The 23,416-nt window shown below is 41.4% G+C and overlaps 1 protein-coding gene across 3 annotated transcripts in view; it reads left to right on the top strand.

The window, feature by feature from the left end:
• Positions 1-1,400: 1,400 nt before the first annotated feature.
• septin9b (septin 9b) overlaps positions 1,401-23,416 on the top strand; it is a 72,921-nt gene continuing 50,905 nt past the window's right edge. Inside the window, exon 1 of one of the 3 annotated variants that reach the window (XM_018665060.2) lies at positions 1,401-1,700. In XM_018665060.2, coding sequence (XP_018520576.1) covers positions 1,679-1,700 — 22 coding nt within the window. In that variant the 5' untranslated portion in view covers positions 1,401-1,678. Of the gene's footprint in view, positions 1,701-16,178; positions 16,331-22,603; positions 22,820-23,416 lie in introns of those variants that run through there. The other 2 variants (XM_018665059.2, XM_018665058.2) reach the window with 2 other exon arrangements.

Raw genomic sequence — 23,416 nt, 5'->3', positions numbered from 1 at the left:
CCATTATTGTGTATTATCATGGTCATATCTGATGCATCATCATACTTATTATGTATACAATATGGCAGTATGTAAACCTAGCAACATATAGAATGAGCAGTGTATGAAGAATTATGTAAATGTATATTTTAATCTCCACGTGCAGAACTGAGGAGCACATATTTGTCCTAAAAATAACCGACCTTTTAAACTACAGACACTACGTCATAGCACAGGTGTTACTAGTAAAGGTCACAATACATTTAGGTGCTCCTCTTCAGGGTTCGTGCTGCATGCTGGCTCACTGGTATGACTGATTGAGACACTTGATTGTAACTGAACCATTATTAGTGTTATTTGTTCATCCTGTGCTTATCTATTATATATAAACAATATGCTATGAAAATGGTCTATTGTAGTTTGCCATAGTTTGTAATATCGCTGCAGCAACCCACAACCACCAACCTGTTTATGGGAGTGAAGTAATTGTGATCTCACCTTTAACCAGCAGAGAGCGGCATTGGACAGTGATTAAACAACTGTGCTGCAACATGTCAGTTTGTGTATACAGTGAAACCTGTGTCGCACGTCTTGATGACGTAGTAGAAACGCCGACTAAAAATAGCCGACTGCAAAAGTCTTACAGCCGGAACAACCGTTGGTGTAATGTCGTTACTCAGTGGTATCAGTCAGTCACAGACGTTCGCGTTTTTTGACACTCCGTGGTAAGCTTCTATCGTGTTTTCCTGATTACATGACAGACACTCCCTTCAGTCACAGGTGTGCACACTTATAATTAGGACTGGAGTAAACTTTAGCTTTGCTGGTAAATACCACTAAGCACATCTCCTTGTGTGTCGGAATCTGAGCAGAGCATGAGTCTGCGTAAGCAAAAAAAAAAAAAAAAAAAAAAAGTTCCCATAGGATCTGAAGATAGACCTGCTGTAGGTACATGCCTGTTTTCCTGTGCCAGGTATTTCAGCATGGCTTGGTTTCTAGTCTTTGGTGCTAAAAGCCGCCCCACCACACCAATCCATCAATCATTCAAGCAAGCAAAGTCAGATGCTCACTTGTTTCTCAGTTTCATATGTAACAGAAGTTGAATAATCAATTATTATAGAAAAGCTTTTATCCATAATAAGCATACGGTATTTAAATTTCTAATATATGAGCAAAGATGTTAGAATTTAGCTTCTGAGAGAATATTTGACTTCAACACTCCTTGACCTCTCTGACGAGTTCATCTCACTTATTATTGTTGTGACTCAAGAATAATTATTTTTGCCTGGTGCGAGCAACCCTGGGATACTGTAGTCTCCAATTGGCATCCGTGCGTAAAAGCGCGTCAGTGGACCTCTCCAAACCCCCCACCCCCCTCGTGCGTTCACATTTCTTTTATCATGGTCGTGCGGTCCCGAGAGTCTCAGCATCCTACTCCTAAGTGCACATCATCGAGCTCAGCGGATCACACGGCATTTTTTTCCCTACATCTGCGCTGTCCGCAATCCCACTGTGTCATCACGCACCGACAGCGAGCTGCACAAGAGCAAGTGCGGGGGGAAACCGAAACCTACAAAGTCAACTCCGGTGTTTGGACGACGGGACCGCGTCAGACGGACAGTCTCAGGTTTCCTCTGAGGACCGAAGCGCTGCTCTTACTGACCACTGAGTGAGGAGGACCCACAGCAAACCCCCGAGCATGAAGAAGACTCCAAATTCAGGTACATGTTTAGAAAGATTATGTCAGAATACACTTCATATGGTGATAGCGTATTGCATCATTTTAACTTAGGTATCACATGATCTGAACTCTGCAGAAAAATAACTACAAGTATGAATTATACATATAAAAATGTGACCTACTTTTGGCACAGGCTGAAGTATGATATATGAAATGCGTGTTTATGCATTTCAAAGTATTACCACACAGGCTGTACATAAATATATAGGATATTTTATTTATGAAATCAATGTATAATTCAGATGGATTTCTGTATAACAAATTTTACTGCTCAGAAGACTGTTTATCTTTCTGTGGGATTAACAGCAGTGCAGAGTTTTCTCTTCAAACTTTGTTTTAGATTTTTCTGACTGGAGTTGTCTTTTTCCAACTTGTCAAACTCTTCCACTTAGTCTTTGCCCCCTCTGTTGTTTCGTGGCAGTTTGTTTTGCGGCTGAGTGTACAGCACCCAGAGGAGAACCTTGGGGTCCCCTGGCTATTAAAGTCTGATGTGCATCATCATCTGTCCTTCTCAGCGTGACCTTCTGTATGGATGCACTGGCCCCTTCAGGCTGCGCTCTCATAGTGCTCTGTGTGTGTGTGTGTGTGTGTGTCTGTATTTGGCTTTAACACACATTTTGGATGTTTGTTTGCTCGTGATGTCAGTGTAAATGTTTTTTGTGTATATGTTTGCTTCCGTCTTATGTGTGCCTGTGTGCGTTACACAACACATCTCTGGCTTTGCTTGGGCCCCATCTGCATGTTCTCCCTCTATCAACATTTAGGAAAACACAGGATGGGCTCTGGGGAGACAAATAAAGTATTCTAGGTAAAACAGACACAGAGATGTGGCACAAGCTGAGGCTGCTGAGGCTTCTGTTTAAAACAGGACACACGTTTAACACAGAGGTTAAGGAAAAAGTTGTCATGTTCATCCATGCCATAAAAGACAAAGCTAAAATCCACATCTGTTTTAAAGATATTGGGGGCAAGTCCAAGTTAAATCTTCAGAAGCAGATTGCGTTTAAGTTGGAAGTTTGAATGGTCTTTGAATGGTGACCAATAAAGTGAAATGGGATTTGAACACTCTCTTTTCAAAGCAAAATTAATAGTGTTTCTTGCATTGCAGGTGTTTGGCAAAGTGAGGCCTTCAAGTTTCAGAGCTGTCAAGTCCTCATTTCTGTGACTTAGGTTGTACTCAAGTCTCTGTTTTAAATTACTGGTCTGTCTGTGCTGTTATATTACACATGGTTATATATATTAGACTTATTTTATTTACTGCAGACTCACTTTATATAATCAGAAAATCCAGATTATCAAAGTATTAACCATTTGCATATTACCCCATATCACAATCACAGGAGCAGTCTTGAGCCTTAAGGAAATACAGTAGTGCTTTATGGAATAGAAATGTGGGAAAAGGTCATGCTTAGAGGTGAGGCACTGGCCTGTTTGAGGAGTCTTATCACTTAACTGTCAGTTTCTATCTCTGGAGATCCTCACTGTTCCACCTGCACTGACATATCACTACAACACAAACACCCTCAATCTGTCTGTGTTGTTTTTAGCCGGCCGTGAATTGATAGTGTAGTAGTAGGTGGTCAGACTGGCTGTGGAGGCTAGTGGTGGGTCCGTCACTTTAGGTGTGTGATAATAGAAAACAGTTTTCATCCGTTGTGTCATTAATTTTTCACAGTTTTCCCAGAAAACAAAGCAAGTCCAGATGTTAACAACTTGTCCAGGAGGCTATCTCTGTTGACTGGATAATGCCAAGTGTTTTAACTCTAAGGTCTTCAGGCACCTGGATCATTAGGCTGTCTAGTAGTCAGATCACTCTCTAGGCAGACTGTACGACCAGGCAGCCACACTCCTTCCTCCTTGGTGCAAAGCTCATAGAGGCTCAAGTTGTCTTTTTAATTTAGCATCGTGACCTCAAGGTGCCAAATTATCTGTCAAGCTGGAGCATCTCATGGCTGAACTGAGAGAGAACCCAATTAGCAGTCTTTTTTTTAATTTTTTTTTTTATTCCACATTTTTATATTTCAAAAGTTCTAGCTCATGTGGGCGGCTGTCTCAGAATGTGATAATTCTGGAGTTTGCAGATGTGTGAAGCTGTGCAGATGTGTGTTGAGAGCAGCAAGCTTCTGTAGCCTCTACCTGAATAAATATCTACCTGCAAAAGCAAGTTTAAATCTCTTTTTTGGGAAATATCCCCTCAATTTTTACATCCTCTCTAGGAATAGTGCATCAGATCACTGCTTTCTCAAGTTACTCTCAAAGTGGGAGCATTGTGTTGTCCCTTCTTAGATCACCAACAGAAATATGTTGACTCCCATTTGGGAAGGTCCAGTGAGACTCTGAGCTTGTTGGGTTTAATGAGCTGGATGTGCCCATGTTGTTGTGTAGTTTCAAGTAATGTGACCCTAAATGAACAGGGAGACCCAGCGGAGTAAATGTACTGTGTTTTTTCCTCCCCCCTTTTTTCTTTCTATCTGCCTACGCATGAGAGATCCCAGTCAGCTGTGCTATATATTCTCATGGTTGGGTCATTTTTGAAAACAGACTCGTCCTCAGCTTGAATAGACTCCTTTGTGATGAACATTTGCTGGGGGCTGGTTATGTGGATTTGTTGGATCTTTCATCTTTGATAGAGGATTTGCTTAAAAAAAAAAAAAAAAAAAAGCTCAGGGAGGCATTCTTGATGTTGACTTGTGGGTGGAACACGGGACACCGACTGATGTAGTACCACTGAAAATGACTTTGGCTGTAGACATATTTTCCTATGACATTCAACAGCAATCATCTTCATTATTTTTTTATGTTAGAGCGCATAGAACATACACAGACTTCCATGATCCTGGATGTCTTGGGGAGACATTCTCATATCTGTCAGTCTTACAGGGAAATGGCAAATTATTACAATGACTCAACATCTCAGAACTCTGCAGCAGACTGGAGGGGCTGGATTTAGCGAGCTGGATTAGACGTAGTGGGTGGCATGGACAGACTTTGGCCCACACATTACAATACTGACTAGGCCACTTTAATAATGCAGGACCTATCTGCATCCAAACACAATGTCAATATTTCTAATAGGACCTAGAGACACGTAAGTGTTATCATTAACTGAATTTCAGTTATATGATCATATCATGGCATTGTTCCACAAAATGTTACAAAATAACATGTATCTAAATCAATAAATCTTCAGCTCCGCTTGGCTTTACTGAGCTATGTAAGTTTCAGCTCATTGTTTAGCTGTCTGACCTGCGTCTTTACTGTTTTGGTTCACTCTCACAGCTCTCATAGAGACATTTTTAATTTTTCATCTAAAAAGCTCTAAGAAGACCAATGTAAACTGTCTGTTCAGCACCAAACAGCAGACAGACCTAGTTAGTGACTAGATAGTGAATTTAGCGTAGCATTTAGCAAATTAAGAGGCAGGTATTTCTCTCAGGAGGAGACAAAAAACAAAGCTAAAAGAGAGTGAGTATCGGACTTAAACTCATGTTGGGCTGCATTTGATTTTCATTAGCAGTAGATGTGTTCACTATTTTTAAGATGTATTTATTCAATAGTACATTCTAAAGAAAATAGGGAGTCCATAGGGATTTGATTCATATTGATATAAAACAGAGAATGGCAGCAAATACCCACATTAGAAAAGCTGTGACTAGCAATTACATTAACCATTAATTTATTATCACCTCTGTCAAAGAGGCATGGGGGCATGGGTCAGGGAAATACCCATTGAAATTTTGGTGTGGAGCCAGCTAAAAGGGCAAATCATTTTTGTTAACAATGACTACCACTCTAATTAACGTTGTCAATCAATTTATATGAATTTACTTTCTTTGTAATGGATTAACTACATCAGCACTTAATCATGCAGGTCATAGAAATATAGAATTAAATAGTAATTTATGGTCACTGCTCAACTCCCATCACTCTAAAACTCACAACAGCACAAGACTGAGGTCAAACTGGTCACAGATCAGCACAATTGTTCGGTCCCCTGATCAAATCAAGCCCAGATGATCTTGGGGAACTGGTTACAGTACCGTTGGGTCAAACTGGTTTCTTAAAAATGCCATGACACTTTAAAGTGCAGCATCCATCATGTCATCCATCCTCCCACTAAACCAGACCAGTAAGTCCCATAGAGAACCAGCAGATGAGTGGAGTCAATACAGCTCTTTATTTCCCTTCAACAATGGCTCTTCAGTGACAGCTGAGCTAGATTCCCTTCAGTCTGAGTCATATATTGGCCTGGACTGTCACCACATTCACTACTACTCCCTGTGATAATAAAGCTGTCTTTTGAGACTTTGCTATTCACCGGTGAGTGTGAAGAGTCAAGCTGCCAAGCTCTCCGCTTCATATAATCCTTATCGCGTTAAAACCTCTGCTCAAAAGCCTCCATGAGTATTAGACTACCTTTATCAGTCTTCATTCTTAAGTGCCAAGTACAAAAGCTCTCTGTCTTAGCCCCCATGGGCTGCATTAGATACTAGTTATTCAACAAAAGTTCCTCTCATTGAAAGGTCTGAACTTTTTTCCCCTTAGATAAACTTTCCCTCAGCTATTAGCCTAATCCTTTCCTTCCCACTACAGGAAGTGACACATAGTTTTTGCTCTGTCTCTCATGGTTTTATCTCTCAGTTTATCTCTATTCGCAAACTTAGCTTTGGGCTCTGAAATGCTGACCCATGCTTCAACAATACATGTGTATATATACCTCTCTCCCCTGGTGGATAGTGCCATGCACCCTCGCATTTGTGCACACACACAAATGCAAGCATGACATCATCTGCCAGTGTGTCAGAGACTGGATATAAATAGAGATGGTCGACAATGACGTTTCGGCTGTGAATAACATAAGGATGAAAGCAGGCCATGTCACCGCTGCTTATCATGATGAGCAGCCAGTCAGTCGTGAATGATTTTGCCGCATGCTCATTAAAGAAACACCTGATGTTACAAGCAGATGCCATGAATAAAACGTGGGCTGATCACAATTAGAGCATCATGTTACTTTGCATTTTGCACTGCAGATTATTTGATGCCGTACACAGATTAACATGTATTGTCTTGCGTGAGAGAGGTTTGTTTATTAAAATTAAAAAGGGTTTCAAACAAAGAAACACAGGCAACTGTTTCTTTATGCTATTAAAGAAAAGCACATTTTCTGTTCCAACCATAACCTCAAAATTAGAAGGCTGTAGAGAACAACTGCATATTTCCAACCAATTTAATAATTTTTTTTTTTTTTTTTTTACTTGAGCTTTTTGCATTTCCCCATTAATTTATACTTTTTGCAGTTTCAAATGTTTTTTTAAGGCCACCAGACAAGAGCTTTTCCAAGTTTTGTCCAAAATGTAACTCACACTATTTTCAGATTTAACTTTGATAAACAGACAAGAGAGAGCTGAGACAAGTCCACACATTTTTTTAGTCTAGACGGTGCAGTGGGAATCATATTCGTAGCTCAAAGTGTCATTCACTCACTAAGCTGCAGAATAACAAAAGTTACCAAGTTGAAGAGCCCAAACAATAAATGGTTTAAGTTAGCCATTGATATTAGCTTATCACATTTGTATTTGTACATTAGTATATGATATGTGATAAGTAACAAGAAATAAAGAAAGATGAAAGATGTTTGGAAACTGTGTCCCCTTTACAGCTTCACTAGAAAGCAGTGATTCTCTTTTTCAGCTGTAAAATTACCCTCTCATATCTGGGTCACAGTCTTTTAATAACCACATTTAAGGCATCCTTATCAAGAAATCTAATTTTAAAACTTCCAATTAAGGATACTGGTATTGCCCACAAAAATCCAGTCTCAGTCAGGCTCCACCAGGAATATTTTTTTTCTCAGTAATCAAATCAGAAGATCAGAAAACTCTAATGAATTATACATGTCCATTGCGTAATGGCTCATTGCAGTGCTGCATACATACTGTATGGATTTCGCACTCAGTCGTTTTGCATTTATTTTGGACATGCTCCTTTGCCAAACTCCACATGAACAGACATCACCGCAGAGCTCATGTGTCAGGAGCTTCAGCCTTTGTGTGTGTGTGTCTGCGCGCACGCATCTCTGCACATGTACGCGCATGTGTGTAGAGTAAGCGTAGACTGTCTGGGTCCGAGTTGTGGATTTAGACATCAGGAGCTTGGCATGCTGATTACAGAGGTCTGAAGCCACAGGGAACCACAGGAACTCTCTTCTCTCTCTCCCCCCTGTTTCTCTTTCCAGCAGCATCCCTCCATCAGTTCGGGCTAATTTGCAGGGATGGAGGTGAAAGCAGTGGGCCTCGGGCTGATATGGCTGGGGTTCTGCGCCTTATGATGATCAGCCAAATCACATAGCTTTGCTCCTCTCATCCATGCTCTATCTAAGCTTAACTTTACTCAATTAGCTAACGCACAGTTAAACAGAGAGGATTAGAACAGTGCAAAGCAAAACGAGGTATATTACACACCACAGCAAATGCTAAGCACTGCTGACAGACTATTATTGTTCCAGCTTAACAAATTTCATATGGATTTGTGAAGCTGACATTTCAGGCTGTTTTTATTCTGGCTTCAGTGCCACTCAAAAAAAAACCTCAAAATGAGTTCTTACAAAAATCCTGCCGCATGGCTTAAAGATGCCAGGACTTCTACAGTGGCTTCTGCTCTATCTGCAATATTCACAGTGTTCACATATTTATCAATTGCTACAACAGACCCCCTTCTTTTCCTGCAAGAGATCTGGAACTTTGAGGATATCCTATTTTATGTAGTCTACAGCCAGCTCCCTCTCACATCTAATGATTACCTTATGGTGAGGAGGAAATAGCCAGCAGTTTTACCACAGCCATGCTGGGATGGACAGACACACAGACTGCACTACTAGCACTTTTACAGCCTCCGAGTCCAAATGACCTGAGAGCAGGATTTAAATTGTCAGAGAGCTGGAAGAGAGGAGGCTATGTGAGTTATAGCTTAAAGGGATGGGGTTTTCTGCGAACTGGATTTGACTGGACAAAGTGTGTGAGTGTGCCTCTGTGCGTATGTGTACTGTGTGCGTCATGAGTAACAGGGTCATGTATTGGTTATCATTGCGATTTTCTCTGGTTCTCGCTTGTGATTGGTTGGGTGCCTCTCAGCGCTGACTGGAAGTTGTGCCAGATGCTGACTCAACATCAGTAATGACTTTGGCAATGAGTTTTGCCCAGCTTTGTTTTGACTACCAATTTTATGAGCTGTGAAACATCTTCAGTGGTTAAGAAATTGTGATAGACCATACTAATCATAGAGGTCAGTGTTTGTGTGGATTTTTTCTTTTTCAGCAGATTATTTGAAGAACTGGAGGACATCTGGGTTCAGCCTCATTTCCGATTTTGTTGTATTTCTAGCCACGCTAGCAGCATGGCTCAAGGAATGGCAGTGTTGGTCTGTCTGTCCACTACTTTCTTCCAGACTGAAATATCTCAACAACTACTGGATGGATTGCCATGAAATTTTGTACAGACATGCATGGTCACCAGAGGATGAATCCTACTGACTTTCCCTCTAGCACCACAAACAGGTCAAATATCTATTTGTGTAGGTTTATGACCACATACCTGCAAAAACATTTACCATTCCCATCAGCTTTCATTGTGTTTAGTATTTTAGCTGCTGAACATCACAATGTTGTCATTGTGAGTACACTGCCATGCTAGTGTTAGCATATATCTCAAAGCTCTGCCTTATTTAAGTGTAGCTTCACAGAAATGGTAACATTGCTGTAGTGTTTCAGCCATGTTTTTAGTCGTCTGACCTACATGTGTCTGACAGAACAGATAGGCCCTTATTCTAATCAATCTGTCTATGACCTGTGACGTGAAGTGTGTTTTTATTCCTCAAGTCTATTTTCCTTCAATTTATATAGACACAGACCTTAGCTGCTGCTGCTGCTGCTCATGCTACCACTTCTGTGTAGATACGGTGTTAGTCTTGTTTCCCGTTCATTGCTCAGTTATAGATAACATGTCTGAAATTTGCTTCTTGTTTTTAGTCTGTTCTGTTACTACTGTGCGTTTTCTAATGGGATTTCTAATAATAAAAATGATTGGAAATGTCTGTAGCTTTTTGAATTGTCAGGTTCCATTTGATAAAGTTAGCAACATTTTCCAGTAGTAATGGAAACCCATAAAGGTCAAGTTAGTGCATGGGAATCTCAAAGGGGTTTTCCTGACAAAGATTTATAAATTGCATATAAATGATATGTTTACAATTCTCAGACAATCACTCATACATTTTATTGAATCCAGACTCACTTTGTTCACTTAACACAGCAGGTCAGCAGCTATGAATCTGAACCTCAGTGCGGAAATACCACACCAATGAGTGAGAAGCAGACTGAGTGATACAGCTTGCATTAATACCCAAAATGCATTGTTTTGAATGGACTAATGCAACATGAAAAGGAAAAACACATCAAGTCACTGTGTGTCCATTAGAGGACAACAGCAAAGCAGCTCTCTCATCCATTTCTCTCCCCTATACATGGTCAGATTCAGAGAGAATCATTTGCGGGGCCATGTGGCTGCCATCAAGCCAGGATGGGAAGTCTGATTGGAAAATTGAGATACAATCAGACCTTCTTATTCCCAGATTGCTGTAATGATGCATACTTACTGTCTAACAGTGTCTGAATAACTCCTGGGCTTATTCTGGATGGTATCATGAATTCCAGATTTAGAATTTAACCTCACAGCTGTTACCGGAGAAAAACACTGAGGACCATCATCTGAGTAATCTGTTTTAAGAACCACAGTGATTTAGAAGATGGGTTGCCCATATTGTGGTATTTCCCCAATTCAGTGGAATAGCACTTACAAAATGAAAAGCGAAATCTTTCTGGATGAAACGACGGGAGCACCGCTTTTACAAACATGTATTTCCCCATGGGATCATGGGATCTGGTTCTAAATTTGGCTTGTGTAGATGACTGATGTGAAGAGTTGTGTCGTCCCTGTACATGCCCCAGGTTGGATGTGTAGGCTGCAGCAGCAGCAGCAGGGAACACAAATTAGGAGGACAGTCTCTCTCTCTTTCTCTCCCTCTCTCGCTCTTGCTCTGTATATGTGCATATGTGTGGGTATGATGGAGACGAAGCAGGGGGAAGACGAGTCCTGCGCAGCGCTCTGGTGAGGTCATCTGAGACTGTGGCCAGCAGCACCACATCACACTGTTGTCTCTTTTTCACTAACCACCATCTCCTGTGTGCAGATGGGATTCTTGAACCTCTGCTGTTGTGTTTGGGGACTTTAGGGAATAAAGAGTGTGTGTGATATATCTCATAGGGTGAAGGGCAGCTGTAGTGTGAATTCCAGTATTTTTGTGTCCATCTGTGATCATAGTTGTATGTCTGTAGAGTTGAAGCTACGTTAATACTTGTAGGGGGAAGGAATTATGGCATAGCAATAGAGCTTTTGCATCTTGATTCCACAGCTATACACAGCTGCTAATGTGCAGCTCCTTAAACATTCAACTACACATTGCAGTTACAGCAGAGACATGGGAAGCCCACAAGAACTATGACTGGTCAGCTTAGGCTGCTTTTATTTTCACCATCATCTTTCCCATTCTGGTGGAGGTTGTTAAAAGGGAAGGAAACATCAAGCAAGCTGAAGAAATATTCAGTCATATTTTCTTTTTCACACAAATATAGCTGCCAATCTCTGTCACAGTGAATTAGTGAATATGGAGTAAACATAGCCTACTGTATGCTTTGAAGTACTGTATAGCAGGCATTTTTCTGAGCAGACATTTTGACTTGTCACAGGTGTTACTGACAACATTAGCCCTGTTCTGTTCAGGTGTCTCAATAAGCCATGAATTTGTGACAATAAGCCAGTATGAACAATACCAGGACCCTAAACTGGAGGCAGCTAAATGGAATTCAGCCATCATTAATTTTATTATTCACGCCTGTGCTTTTCCTACTGTGACATGTCAAAATGGCCTCCATGAAAAATGCCTATTAAAACATGATACTTACTTACTTGATAATATACAGCACATTTGTTTAGTTTTATGGTAGTGGTATTAACAGGTGAAATTTGACACTGAACTATAAACTATAAATCAGTATGTTAAAGTCACTTATGGCATGACTGCCGCACACCATGATGCACATGTATAATTCCACCTTGAGAGTGTATATTATACTTATATATATATTTTCATCCCTGAAGACGCACGCAGCTGCAGCTCCTCTTCCTCCTCTGCTCCCTCACCTTATTTCCTTTCTTCTTCCCCTCCATTTACCTCTTTCACTACTTTCCTTGCTCGCTCCTCCTCTTTTCCTTTTATCTTTTATCTTCTTCCCACTGTTCTTTCTCCTTCAGTGTGCATCACTGCCCTGAAGGCATCCCTTTAGTGCTGGCTGGCATGCTGGTGAGTTTTTTGCTCAACTGTTACGTAACTAAATTTAGCATGTTTGAGTCACGCGTTTGGCCATAGGTCGTGCTCTAAAGTGACGGCTTACATTAATGTGCACCCCAAGGCTCACCATCCACTCTTAGTCAATGTGTGATACACATTTTTTTATGGATTGTGTGTGAGTGTGTGTGTGTGTGTTTGAGTTTGTCTCGCATGAGTGAACAAGCGCACGTGTCCGTCTGCGCCTCATGACCATCTGCCTCGTCGGGTGTAAATGTAGGCTACATGTTAGTTCTATGTGTATGTGTGTCCGAGAAAGAGACAGGCTAGGTTGTTTTCTGTGTGTGTTTTTCAGGATGTACTGTCATGCAAGAGGAATCTGCTCAGATAACCCTTTGCGTTTGTGCGTGTGTATGTGTGTCTCTGGTTTTAAGTGGATGTTTGAGTGTTCACGTCTTTATGTTTGTATGTGTGTGTGTATGTGTGGTGGGAGGGTCTGGCTGTATCTCACCAGCAGGTTGGGATGATGGAGAGGGGAAGTGGTGAAAGGTATGAGTAAGAGGGGCCCTCTCAGTCTCTTCTCTCTGCATCAGGTCTGCCTTAATTATGTCCTTTACAAGCTCAAACAACTCAATTCAGTGTAAGCTGCCGTGAAATGTCTTCTTGAAGCAGGAAACACAAGAAATTTTGGACACTTGAAATAAAATCTTTCAGGAGAGTAGTTTAAACTCATCTAAAAATTAAAAGGAATTGCAAATTACAGTATATATAAATTATATTTATGTCTAATATGTTTTATTAAAAATTAATAACTGATGTGCAGCAGCTGTAATGTTTTTATTTCTTAAAAATGTAATTTATACTTATGCTGTAATAAAAAAATTAAAAATACATAAAGCTGAAAGGTCAGTGTCACTTTAGATAATACTCTGGAGCACTGGAGCGAATAATTCGCCAGGGACACATGGATGATTTTTACCTCTCCAAAGTAGGTTATGTGAGATTATTAGGAAAATGAATAATAATGAAATTGGATTAAACAATACAATGTCAGAAACACATTCATTTTTTAAAATGAATTATGCCATCCTTTCATTTTGATATTGCAGGTAAAATAAATCATGCCATACCCATAATCTTATTACATTCATTTTGCCGTTCATTGAGTGATTTATTTAAACCTTCCATCCAAGTCATCAACGCTGTTCAGTTTTATGTGTATGTCTGGGATGGCTGTGTGGACAGACAGAAACAGTTTACATGAATATGCATGCATGCATGCATGTGTGTGTGCGTGAGCAGGCTGCCATTTCTGCCCAGGCCACTGCTCTTTGTTCAGAGGCTAGAGGAACACACTGCAGGGTGGACCTGCAGGTTTGAGTGTCTGTGCTGGGGCAGCATTGCCATTTGGCTCCATCCAAACAACCGGAAGAGAAAAAGAGACTAACTTACTAACTAACAAGTTTAAATAAATGCCACAGTGGCAGTGCTCCATGTGTGCACAAACAAACACACTGGCGACGCCACATGTATGTATGTATGTGTTTACATGTATCTCAGAACATGTGTTTGTGTGTTATGTATGAGAATGAGTCAACAAATGCATACGCACACGCTGTGCGTTTCATGTGTTTTTTTGACCCTGACCCTGTGATTAACTGTAGCTTTTTAAGTCTGGAAAATGATCACGAGACAGAAAGAGCCAGCGGCCAAAAGAGACATGTCTCTATTTTTAAAACCACACTTTTGTCACAGCTCCTGCTTTCCATATGGATTCAACACCAAGAGGCTCCTTTAGGATTGCTCTGCTTTTATCCTGATTTCTGGTTTAATTTATCACCTCAAGCTCAAGTTTTGCTTTCGGTCACTGTCTCCATATGTCTGCACTTCAGCTGCATGATTGCACGAATACAAAAAGTTTGAAAAAATACAGTGTACAAACAACACACTAACACATGCACAGAGAAATTTAAAAAAATAAAACTAATCTGAAGCTGACTGCCCCAACTAAAACCTGAAATTTTATAAGTATACATGAATATACTGGATACAAATATAATGGCATTCAATTTAATGCAGCATAGTTCCATGTTTATATTGCATAATATCCATAGAGTTACATCTTGCCTGGTATACAGTTCTAGATTCCAACTAAAAAATTGTAGAAATAGATAAATCACACTGAACAGGCTTATATTAATCATGTTTTTACTTCTGATCTTAGTCAGAGGACCTTATGGGGCTAAATCTTCACAAATTCTTACAGTGTAGTTACATTTTAAAATCTCTAATCTGCCTCCTCTGCTCTGCTTCTCCTCACTTCTCTATTGCTGATGTCAGAAAAGGCCCCAGGACTGCAGGGGAGTGGTAGTTGCGTGTCTCTCTCTCTCTCTCTTTCTTTCTCTCTCTTACTCTCACTCTGTGTGTGTGTGTGTGTGTGTATGAATGAATTGGCCTTTATCACTTTGAATGCTTCACCCATCCACCATCTTTATTTATATTATGAATATATATTGTAAAATATATTATTCTTCCTGTTACACACACACACACACACACACACACACACACACACACAAAAAAAAAAAAAAAAAAAAAACCATTTGGCCACTCAGACGTTCCTCTGTATCAGGGCAGGTCTGATAGAGAGAGGCATTTGTCATCACTGCATGTTTGGAGAAACAGCAGGTCATATCACTGCTTTATCTGAGCACTGGCCTCACCCTGGAAAGATCCTGTTGACTCCAAATATCTGTGTGTTTCTGTCCTCTGTGTAAGGTTTGCGTGCATGATTGGGTGGGCAGCTGTATGTGGGAGCATGGACGCCAATTTTTGACCCATATTTATGCTTCTTGCTAAAGCTTGTGTTGTTGCTGTGTGTAAATCTGGAAGACATGGGTTGAGGAGGGATGTCCCCTGTAAGAAAGAGGAAGAGGAAGTGAGCTGTGCCTTCTCCTTCTCTCCCCTGCCACAAAAAAACAAAGATGGGCGTGTGTGTGAGACTGTGTGTGTGTGTGTGTGTGTGTGTGTGTATGAGAATTTCTCACTGTGGCGACGGCTTGCTAAGTGGCCCTTGACCTTGTTGAGCTTGCAAGCTGAGGGTCAGAGGCCAGAGTCTAGGCATGACGTGTGTGTGTGTGTGTGTGTGTGTGTGTGTGTGTGTGTGTGTGTCTGTGTGTGTGTGTGTCTTAGTATGCTCCTCTGGTAACACCAGTGATTTTTTGCTGCTAAATCTGGTTCTGGCCCACAGAATAACAAAGCATTCAGGCTGTGAGAAATATCAAGTCATTTCTTATAGAACTGAGCTGAGAAACACTCAGGAGAAGGTCAACAAGCTTGTTGGCTGAGACCTTGTAATACTCATTATTAGCTGCTGTAAACAAGCCTTACTGAGAAGCACTTCATTCATGAGGGCTCTGGACTGAAGATTCTTTAGACAATGATTGTTGAGGACGCTCTTCAGTCCACTTAGAATCATCACTTGTTTGGATCACGGTTTTATGAGGATTTCCACATCTTGATAGTAGTAGTAGTATGGTGATGATCACATGGTAGGACTGTGTGTAGTGTGTTGGCATAGTGCAGGATGTTGCGGTGGAGTTTTGCTCTTGTAATAAGTTTATTTTCAGATGAGGACCTTTGGTCAAATGGGCTGCGGCTGTATTTCAAAGACACAACACAGCTTTATTGTCAGGGGAGTGTGTGTGTGTGTGTGTGTGAGAGAGAGAGAGAGAGAGAGAGAGAGAGAGAGAGAGAGAAAGAAAGAAAGAAGCAAAAGGCGGACAGCTTTGGTGTCAGGGGAATAATAGAAAATACTGGGGAAAGGGAAAGGAAGAAAATGAAAAAGTGTCCATTTGTATGTCTCTGGGATAAAAGCCTGCATGTATGTGGGTGAGAACAGAGAAAGCAAGAGAGAGCGACTCACTCCATATGACTAGCACATGGCTGTGGACGTCTGCTCCGTTCACTTGTTATCCTCACAGACTGAAGACATTAAAACTTGGAGGAAGTAAGAGCAAGGGAGACAGAGGGAGGAAAAGGAGGGAGGAGAGAGGGAGGGTTGAAAGAGGGGGACAGGGTGACTAAGTCAGGAGAAAGGGGAAGTCTCCATGAAGAAAAAAGGGAGGGAAGGAAGGAGAGGAGAGAAAAAGGAGAGGTTACATGTGGTTATTTGAGGTAGCCATTGAGTTATGGAGCGAGACAGAATAGCCGGTAAGTTGTGGCTTTTTCCAATTTATTCGATACTTTAACATTTAGAAATTTTACCCGTGGGAGGGAGTTTCTTCTCTCTTTTCTTTGTTAGACTTGAAAGGAAGCAGCTCCTTAGCGGTGGCAGCAGTCAGCTTGAAGCCACCCCGGTTGTGTTTGCTTTGCTTGGTCAGTTGTGGGAACAGCCATTCTGAGACCTCTGTCTGTGTGTGCGTCTGTATGTCAGCTTTTCCTCTGGTTTATTTCTCATTGATGTTGCCTGAACTACAAACCAGAGGACTCTTCTCCTCTCTTTCTGATTGAATGAACAGCCACAGCTAAGCTCGCTGTGAAGAGCACACACTATCTCTGATAGCTACCATATGCACAGCAACAGTGAGTAAACCTCATGTGATGGGCTGTCAAAGACGACCTCCCAGAATAAGAAAGATAATCTTCCAGTGCAATGTGGCTGCTGTGCTGTCATTTGCAGCCTTGACATATAGCTGACCCACATACTGTACACAACTACGATCTGTCAATAGATGGACAAACTTAAATCTTCTTGCCATCATCACATTGGACCTGATTGGACCTTAAGCTGTGGAGTCCAGTTGTCAGATTAATTCTGACTGACACAGAAGGTTTATTTTAAGTTACAGGGGAGTGAGGGCAGAGCTCATATGTCAGCTAATAAGATTTGGTTTTCAACAGAGGGCAGACTCTTTTGAGGAATGTTTAGCTTGCATCAGTCTGTATACTGTCCTGATTCTGTAGCATTATAGCTCTGTCCCACTCAGAAGCATCTGCCATGGCTATTTCTCCTCCGCAGTTCTTCTTAATCGGTAACTCTTTGTTGGTTTTAATGTGTTGTGCTGATGGACACTCAGTAGATCTCCCGTACAGGCCCATATGTGTTCAGTCTGCACCGAGAGGATAAGGACTAATCTAGCATCTTACAGTGATTAAGGCTGGACATCAAGCTGAGCGACACTCCGCAAATTAGCCTTTAATCAGACCGTTAGTTAATAAGGTGGCTGAGCTCAGCGAGCCGTATGATGCGTTCAGGCACACCACACACCTATTTTTATTACCACTTGGTGGCAGTGTTGCAGTGTCATTTTGTCCTCTGTTGTGCAGCCACCATTTCCTTAAGTTCTGTGAAATGTTCCATGTGGATGATTCATATTTTGCAGACAGAGGGATTTTTTTTCATGGGAGGTGGAGGAATTTAGTAAAGACTGACTTCATTGGGGGCGAAGACAGTGTAGTAAGTAGAGAGGTGAGGAGGCTGAGCGTTATTTTTCCACCATGAAAACACAGCTGTCAGGCATCACCCCCCACTTCCTTCACCTCCACCTCAGTCCACTCAATTGAGGAAGTCGTGCATGGGCTGAGCTACTTCCTAGTTTCCAAACCTGCGCTGTATGGTTCAGTTTGGACCTGTTGTCATGACTATAGCCAACGCCCCTTACCCCACCAACCCCTGATCCCTTCAGACTTTGTTTTGACAGAGATAGGAACTGAGGCTGCGGTGCATGGGTGGCATTTTCGACCTCCTCGATCGCACAGGCATCTGCAACACCTCTGTACTGTCTCCTCATCCTCGTCTGTTCAGGATTAAAATAATATGTTCAATATGACACGTCATCCGCCTTGACTGTCCCGTATGGTCACCATATTGACTTGTTGTAATTGCTAATTGGCGACACACTGTCTTTAAAACACAACAAAGGGAAAGGAAAACAAAGTATTCAGTCTGGAAATGAAAGAAATAGTTGTGTCATGTTGTTTTATGCTCTGCCAATTAAACAGGAAGAAAATCGGTGTCTTGTCTGCTGAGATGATGCTAATTATAGTGTTTGTGTGGCCTGCTTAGCATTAGACTGACAACAATAAAAGCAGCGATTCAGTAGTTATAGTGGGGGCTTTCAAGTGGGACAGTTAGTATAGTTTCTCTTATACTGTAGCTTGTGAAACTACCTGTTGGTACATTCCCCCAGGGAAATAAGCTGATTTAAACCTGCTTGCATTTGTTAACATGAAAGACCCATTCTGGGCTTTTGCCCATGTTCTAATAGTGTGATACATTATGTATTAATCTTTCTGTCAAAGGCCAACATTTAACTTATTGTGGCTCATCTTTGTCCAGTAAACATCTAAGTGAACAAGTTGTATTGATAAGGGCAGCACATAATGTGTAATGTTACCTATAAATTGGTCTTGTGAGCTTTAATGGTGAGTGCACTGTCTCCCGTTCCCTCTTTTCACACATGGATCTACAGTTTTAGAAGTGCTGATGTATCCACCCAGAGCCCTGTATACTCTCTCTCCCTCAAAACCCACGTGCACAAAACCCCACCCACCCCCACAACCACACATGAACCCTGGAGTTAAAGGAAATCAAGGAAATCACTCAGCTCACCGTGTTCCATAAAAGAAGTGTACAGGAAATCCTCTATGAGTGAACGCCCCGCACTTCTCCTCCCACTGCCCTCCCAGTATCTCACCTCATATTGTTTCTCAGATTATTATTTGGTAATGATAAGTGATGGAGCCATGAATACGGCCATTTCGGGGAGTACAGGAAACTGACCGGGAAGCCCCACCTTCAGTCATCCTGAGGGAGGATTTCTGACAGGTGACATTGTTAATCATGATGGAAACGGGTCAAGTCGAGGGTGATTGTTTACAAGCAGCTCAGCTTAAGTTTGGCTAGGTGTGCAAAGAGGAAACAAGAGGTGTCAAAATATTTCAATAGAGTATGGGGAACTTGATGCATGCACAAAATAAAAGTGCTGCTTTTCATGCCACAGGATACATTTCAGTCTATAATTATAATGCTAGTAACCTATAACCTTTTTATAAATTCATTTTTGAATCACACATTTCACATACACATTTGATTTTATTCTTGATGATGATCGACTGTTCACCCTATTCATTTGATGCAAATAATTTGCCTATTTGTTCTTTGAAACAAATCAGTTATGTGGATATTAAATCATTTCACAGATAAGCACAGATATGTACAAAGGAGTTCATCTAAACCTTCACTCTCCCTCACATTCAGACAGGAAGACGGGAAACCAAATGTGCAAACTCTGTTCTTCACAGCTACACATATGTCAGGAGGTTTGCAAGTTGTCAACAGCTGAACTTTCATGTGATGCTTTGGTTGTTTGCCCTTACCAAGATATCACAGACTCCATAGATCTGTTTTACAAATGCCATTTGTGCTCAGTAGAGTGGTTTCCTGCTCAGTGAGTAACATCCAAGTCTTAAAACCACTGCAGCCTCGTTGCTGCCAGCATAAATTGTCCACACGGCTTTTAGGCCAATTTGAAAGCTTACTATGAAACAGTCAAGGATAATAGTTTTTCCAAAGAACTGTCATATTAACAAAAACATAAGTATACTGTGTGAGTAGTGGCATAGAGTGATCTTCATGTGCTACAGATGCCTACTCTTTCTACTTCTCCAAAACCCTCAGTCTCACTGTTCTTCCTTGAAATCATGACTTGTTTGTATTTTCCCCTTTATTCTTCCTCTGGATTTGTGCAGCAGTTTCACTACCCTGTTTAATTGCACAACATTTCTGCAGCGGTAGTGTGTTATTTAAACTCAGTAAGTGACTTTATTCCAATAACTTTAAGAAGACCTTTTTTTTCATGCATCCTGCACATGTAGGTCTAACTGATCAACTTAAAAGGTGTCATTTAGATAAACGCTGAAACCACACACATTACTGCATGTGGGCCAATAGAGGTAATGCTCAAAAAGAGAGTTTGGGGTTTGTGCAACTTCCTGGCAATGAGTGTTTGTGGTTGTGTTGGATTCCTGTTTGTCTTAAACTGACCAAGCAACATAGCCTAAAATCTGAGGTACGTAATAAATACATCCTGCATACCTTTCAAACAAAGTGTATTAATTATTGGTGTGCATTAATATTTTGCATTTTACCCCACATTACCAATTTTTAATTAAGTTTTAATTAACAAGGTACATAACAAGCACAATGGGGCTGAACGATTTTGGTTAGACAGATTTAACCCACTATGTGCAAAGATCCTTGTGTTTACAGTGCTATTTCAGGGGCACCAGGACACACAGACACACACACAGTCACAGTCAAGTCAAGCACATGCACACACAGGCACATATCCACATAATGTTACTTCCAGTACGCACATACACATGCTCCTCCAGATGTTGTTTTGGAGCTCTCCCTCATTCTGTCGCTCAGCTTTGCCTCGCAGCCAGCCCAGAGTGTGTATCCATGTTTAGATAAATACACACTGGCTGGTGGAGGTGTGTATTTCACATACCATGTGTTTTGGTTTAATTGAATACTTGTGGCATATGGTTTACAGTGCACTTGGGCCTGCATGGGCACTGAGGGGCCACACGCTTTGTTGGTCTATATATAAATATGTATATGTAGGTCTACAATGTATATGCAGTGAAAGATGAAAAAGACCAATTCACATGCACATATAGATGTGTTTTTACATGCATGTCATAGTGCAGTGTAACCATAAATATGCATGCAAGTGCAAACCAACACATTAACTGTAAAAGCCCTTGCACAGCTGCCAGGATGTAGGATGCATATTATGTGCTGTCTTACGAGATGGGCTCAAAGCCTAATTGCACAGCATATGACAACAAGCGTCTCAGGGGGCTTATATTCTACCTAGTAAACTTCCTGATTGATGCATACATGCAAATACTGTGCACACACCACCACCATACTCTGCTCTTTATCCTGAGACACCTTTGCAGCAGTTTTATAAAACAACCAGACTGCGCCATAAACACACAGTGTTATTCTGTGTCACCATCGACCTTTCAGGTGTTAGGGTTAGGGGCCACTGGGTGGGCTTGGCATCCTATTAGTGCCCCTTTTGAATGGAGTTTTTCATTCAAATGTTATTTCCCAACTATTTGGAGCCTGTAAAAATGCCAAGCTCTGTTTTGTGTGTGTGTTTTGTGCCTTTTTGTTTCAACTAAGGCTGAAAAACTGTATGTGATTTGTGATATCTCATATGTGACGGTATCTCCTGCATATCTGGAGGTGGAAATACCAGATTCATGTGGCCCTTACGTCAGTTTTAGGTCTCCTTTGAGGACTGGTTGGGGGCCAACTTCTATGTCAACCATTATGTCTTTAACCATTAGTGTTATAATGGTAAAAAAAATGACTCAGGATCAGGGAAAATTCACTGTAAATCTCATTTGCAGTGTCATCTGGATCCAAACAGGAAGCGCAAAAAGCTACTCAGTCATGACCAATCAGTAATCGCAGCGATATCATCACTATTTCTTGGGTTTCTGTGGTAGATTCATGGATAAGAAACACTGTAGCACATCCCACAAGGACATAGTGGACGCGGTTAAGTAAACAGAAGGCCACCTTTGATATTTCATCACTTCAGATTATTTTATCAGCACCTTTTCAACAGCATTTCTCTGTCTCTCCAGTGAGCGCTCACCAGATTAGCCTACAGCAACTTCAAGGACCAGTAGTGTAACCATACCCACTACATCAAAAAGCCAGCCTGTCATCAGTGTCCCTCACAAAAGAAGTGCTCGGTGCTAGATTAACTGCTCTGATGTGTCCACCGTGCTCAAATTCCCATGTTCTTCCTTAAAATGGTGTCACAGAGGGCGGGTTGGGGCACGAATCACCCTCTGACTGCCCAGAGGCGCAGTCGCATATCCCTAATGTCAACTTTCTCCAGGAAGTCTTTCAGGTTTTTCTGTCACCGGAAAGCAGCTACTACAGAAATGACTGCACTTTAATTAACATGCCAGCCAGTTTCTAAGAGGTTGTTTACTCAAAGCTGAAGCCTCAAACTCTCACTTTAACTTTGATCCCTGTGTAGCTGAGTGAAACCAGCCTCTCTTGAAGGCCATTGCAAAGGGCAGTAGTTGTAAAAAAAAAAAAGGCGAATCTCTCTTCATTGCAGGTTAACTCGGTTAAAGTGACTGTGTGACATGTTGCCCACTTTCACTGTCAGAACTGCTCAGAAGCCCAACGAGGAAATCAGACCTGAGAGTAGCTTTAAAAAGAGGTCTCGGAGTATGACAGGGTCTGTTGCCTGCGTCAGTGCTTGCGCGTGCATGTATGAGTGTGTGGGGGGCAGGGGAAACACACACTCACACACAGGACATGAGGGAGAAGAAGGGGGGTGTGTGTGTTTCTAGCTACAGGGAGGGGAGGAGAAGGGAGGAGAAGGGAGGAGGCTTGCCTTCTTGCTCTCTCTCTGAAGCCTGAATGCAGTGATATAGAAAGGTTAGTGGGACGTCAGAGAGAATAAGTTGGTACTTTAACAGAGTTGTGGGATTGGACTTGTTTCTCATTGACTCTGTTTTGGAGTTTGTTCAGAATTGACAGGGAGCTACTCGAGAGTTGAGAGACAAAGACGTTTTTGTGATATTTCATGACTGAAAAGATGTCTGATTCTGGAGTCAATCCACACTTGGAGGGAATTATTTCTGATTTTGAAGGTTTGTAATTTGTTTTGCACTCTTCTTTCACTGACAATGGTCATGCTGGCAAATAAGCAACATCTGTCAGACATATTCTGCTTGTGAGTAGAATTAGTACTGACCAGTATCTTTTCTAGGTGTGTGAATGTCTGTTAATTATCTTACATGTATTCTATGACTGGGAAACTGAGTGTGTGTGTATGATTGTTACTGCGTTACAAAAAAAAAAAAAAAAAAAAAAAACAGGTGGTGGGTATATTCTAGCCAATTCCCTGTAGACTATCATCTGTTATTGATTATACCCAAGTTACATCAATAATAGAAACAAACACAGCACTGACACCACACTATTCCAGCACCGGAAAGCCCTCAGCTAAAAGCACTAAGAGGGAGACAGTGGAAACCTCAGCTCTTAAGAGTTAACATCTGTCCTAACCCCTCATACAACATCCACAACTGTGTCTCTCCTTTGTTTTCTAAGCCAGTGTGGAGCTTAATTCCCTTTGTCCTGCATTTCCTCTGCCGTTCTGCCTTTCCTCCTTCCCCACTTCTTTCCTGTTCCTCCTCCGGTCAGACTGGTTGGTCCCTTCAGCTGCTCCCTGGCCTGATAGCCAC

This window comes from Lates calcarifer, linkage group LG5 (genome assembly GCF_001640805.2).
Source record: "Lates calcarifer isolate ASB-BC8 linkage group LG5, TLL_Latcal_v3, whole genome shotgun sequence".
Lineage (NCBI taxonomy): Eukaryota > Metazoa > Chordata > Actinopteri > Centropomidae > Lates > Lates calcarifer.
Note: the sequence above shows the minus strand (reverse complement) of the source record. Positions and strands in the feature narration are given on the sequence as shown.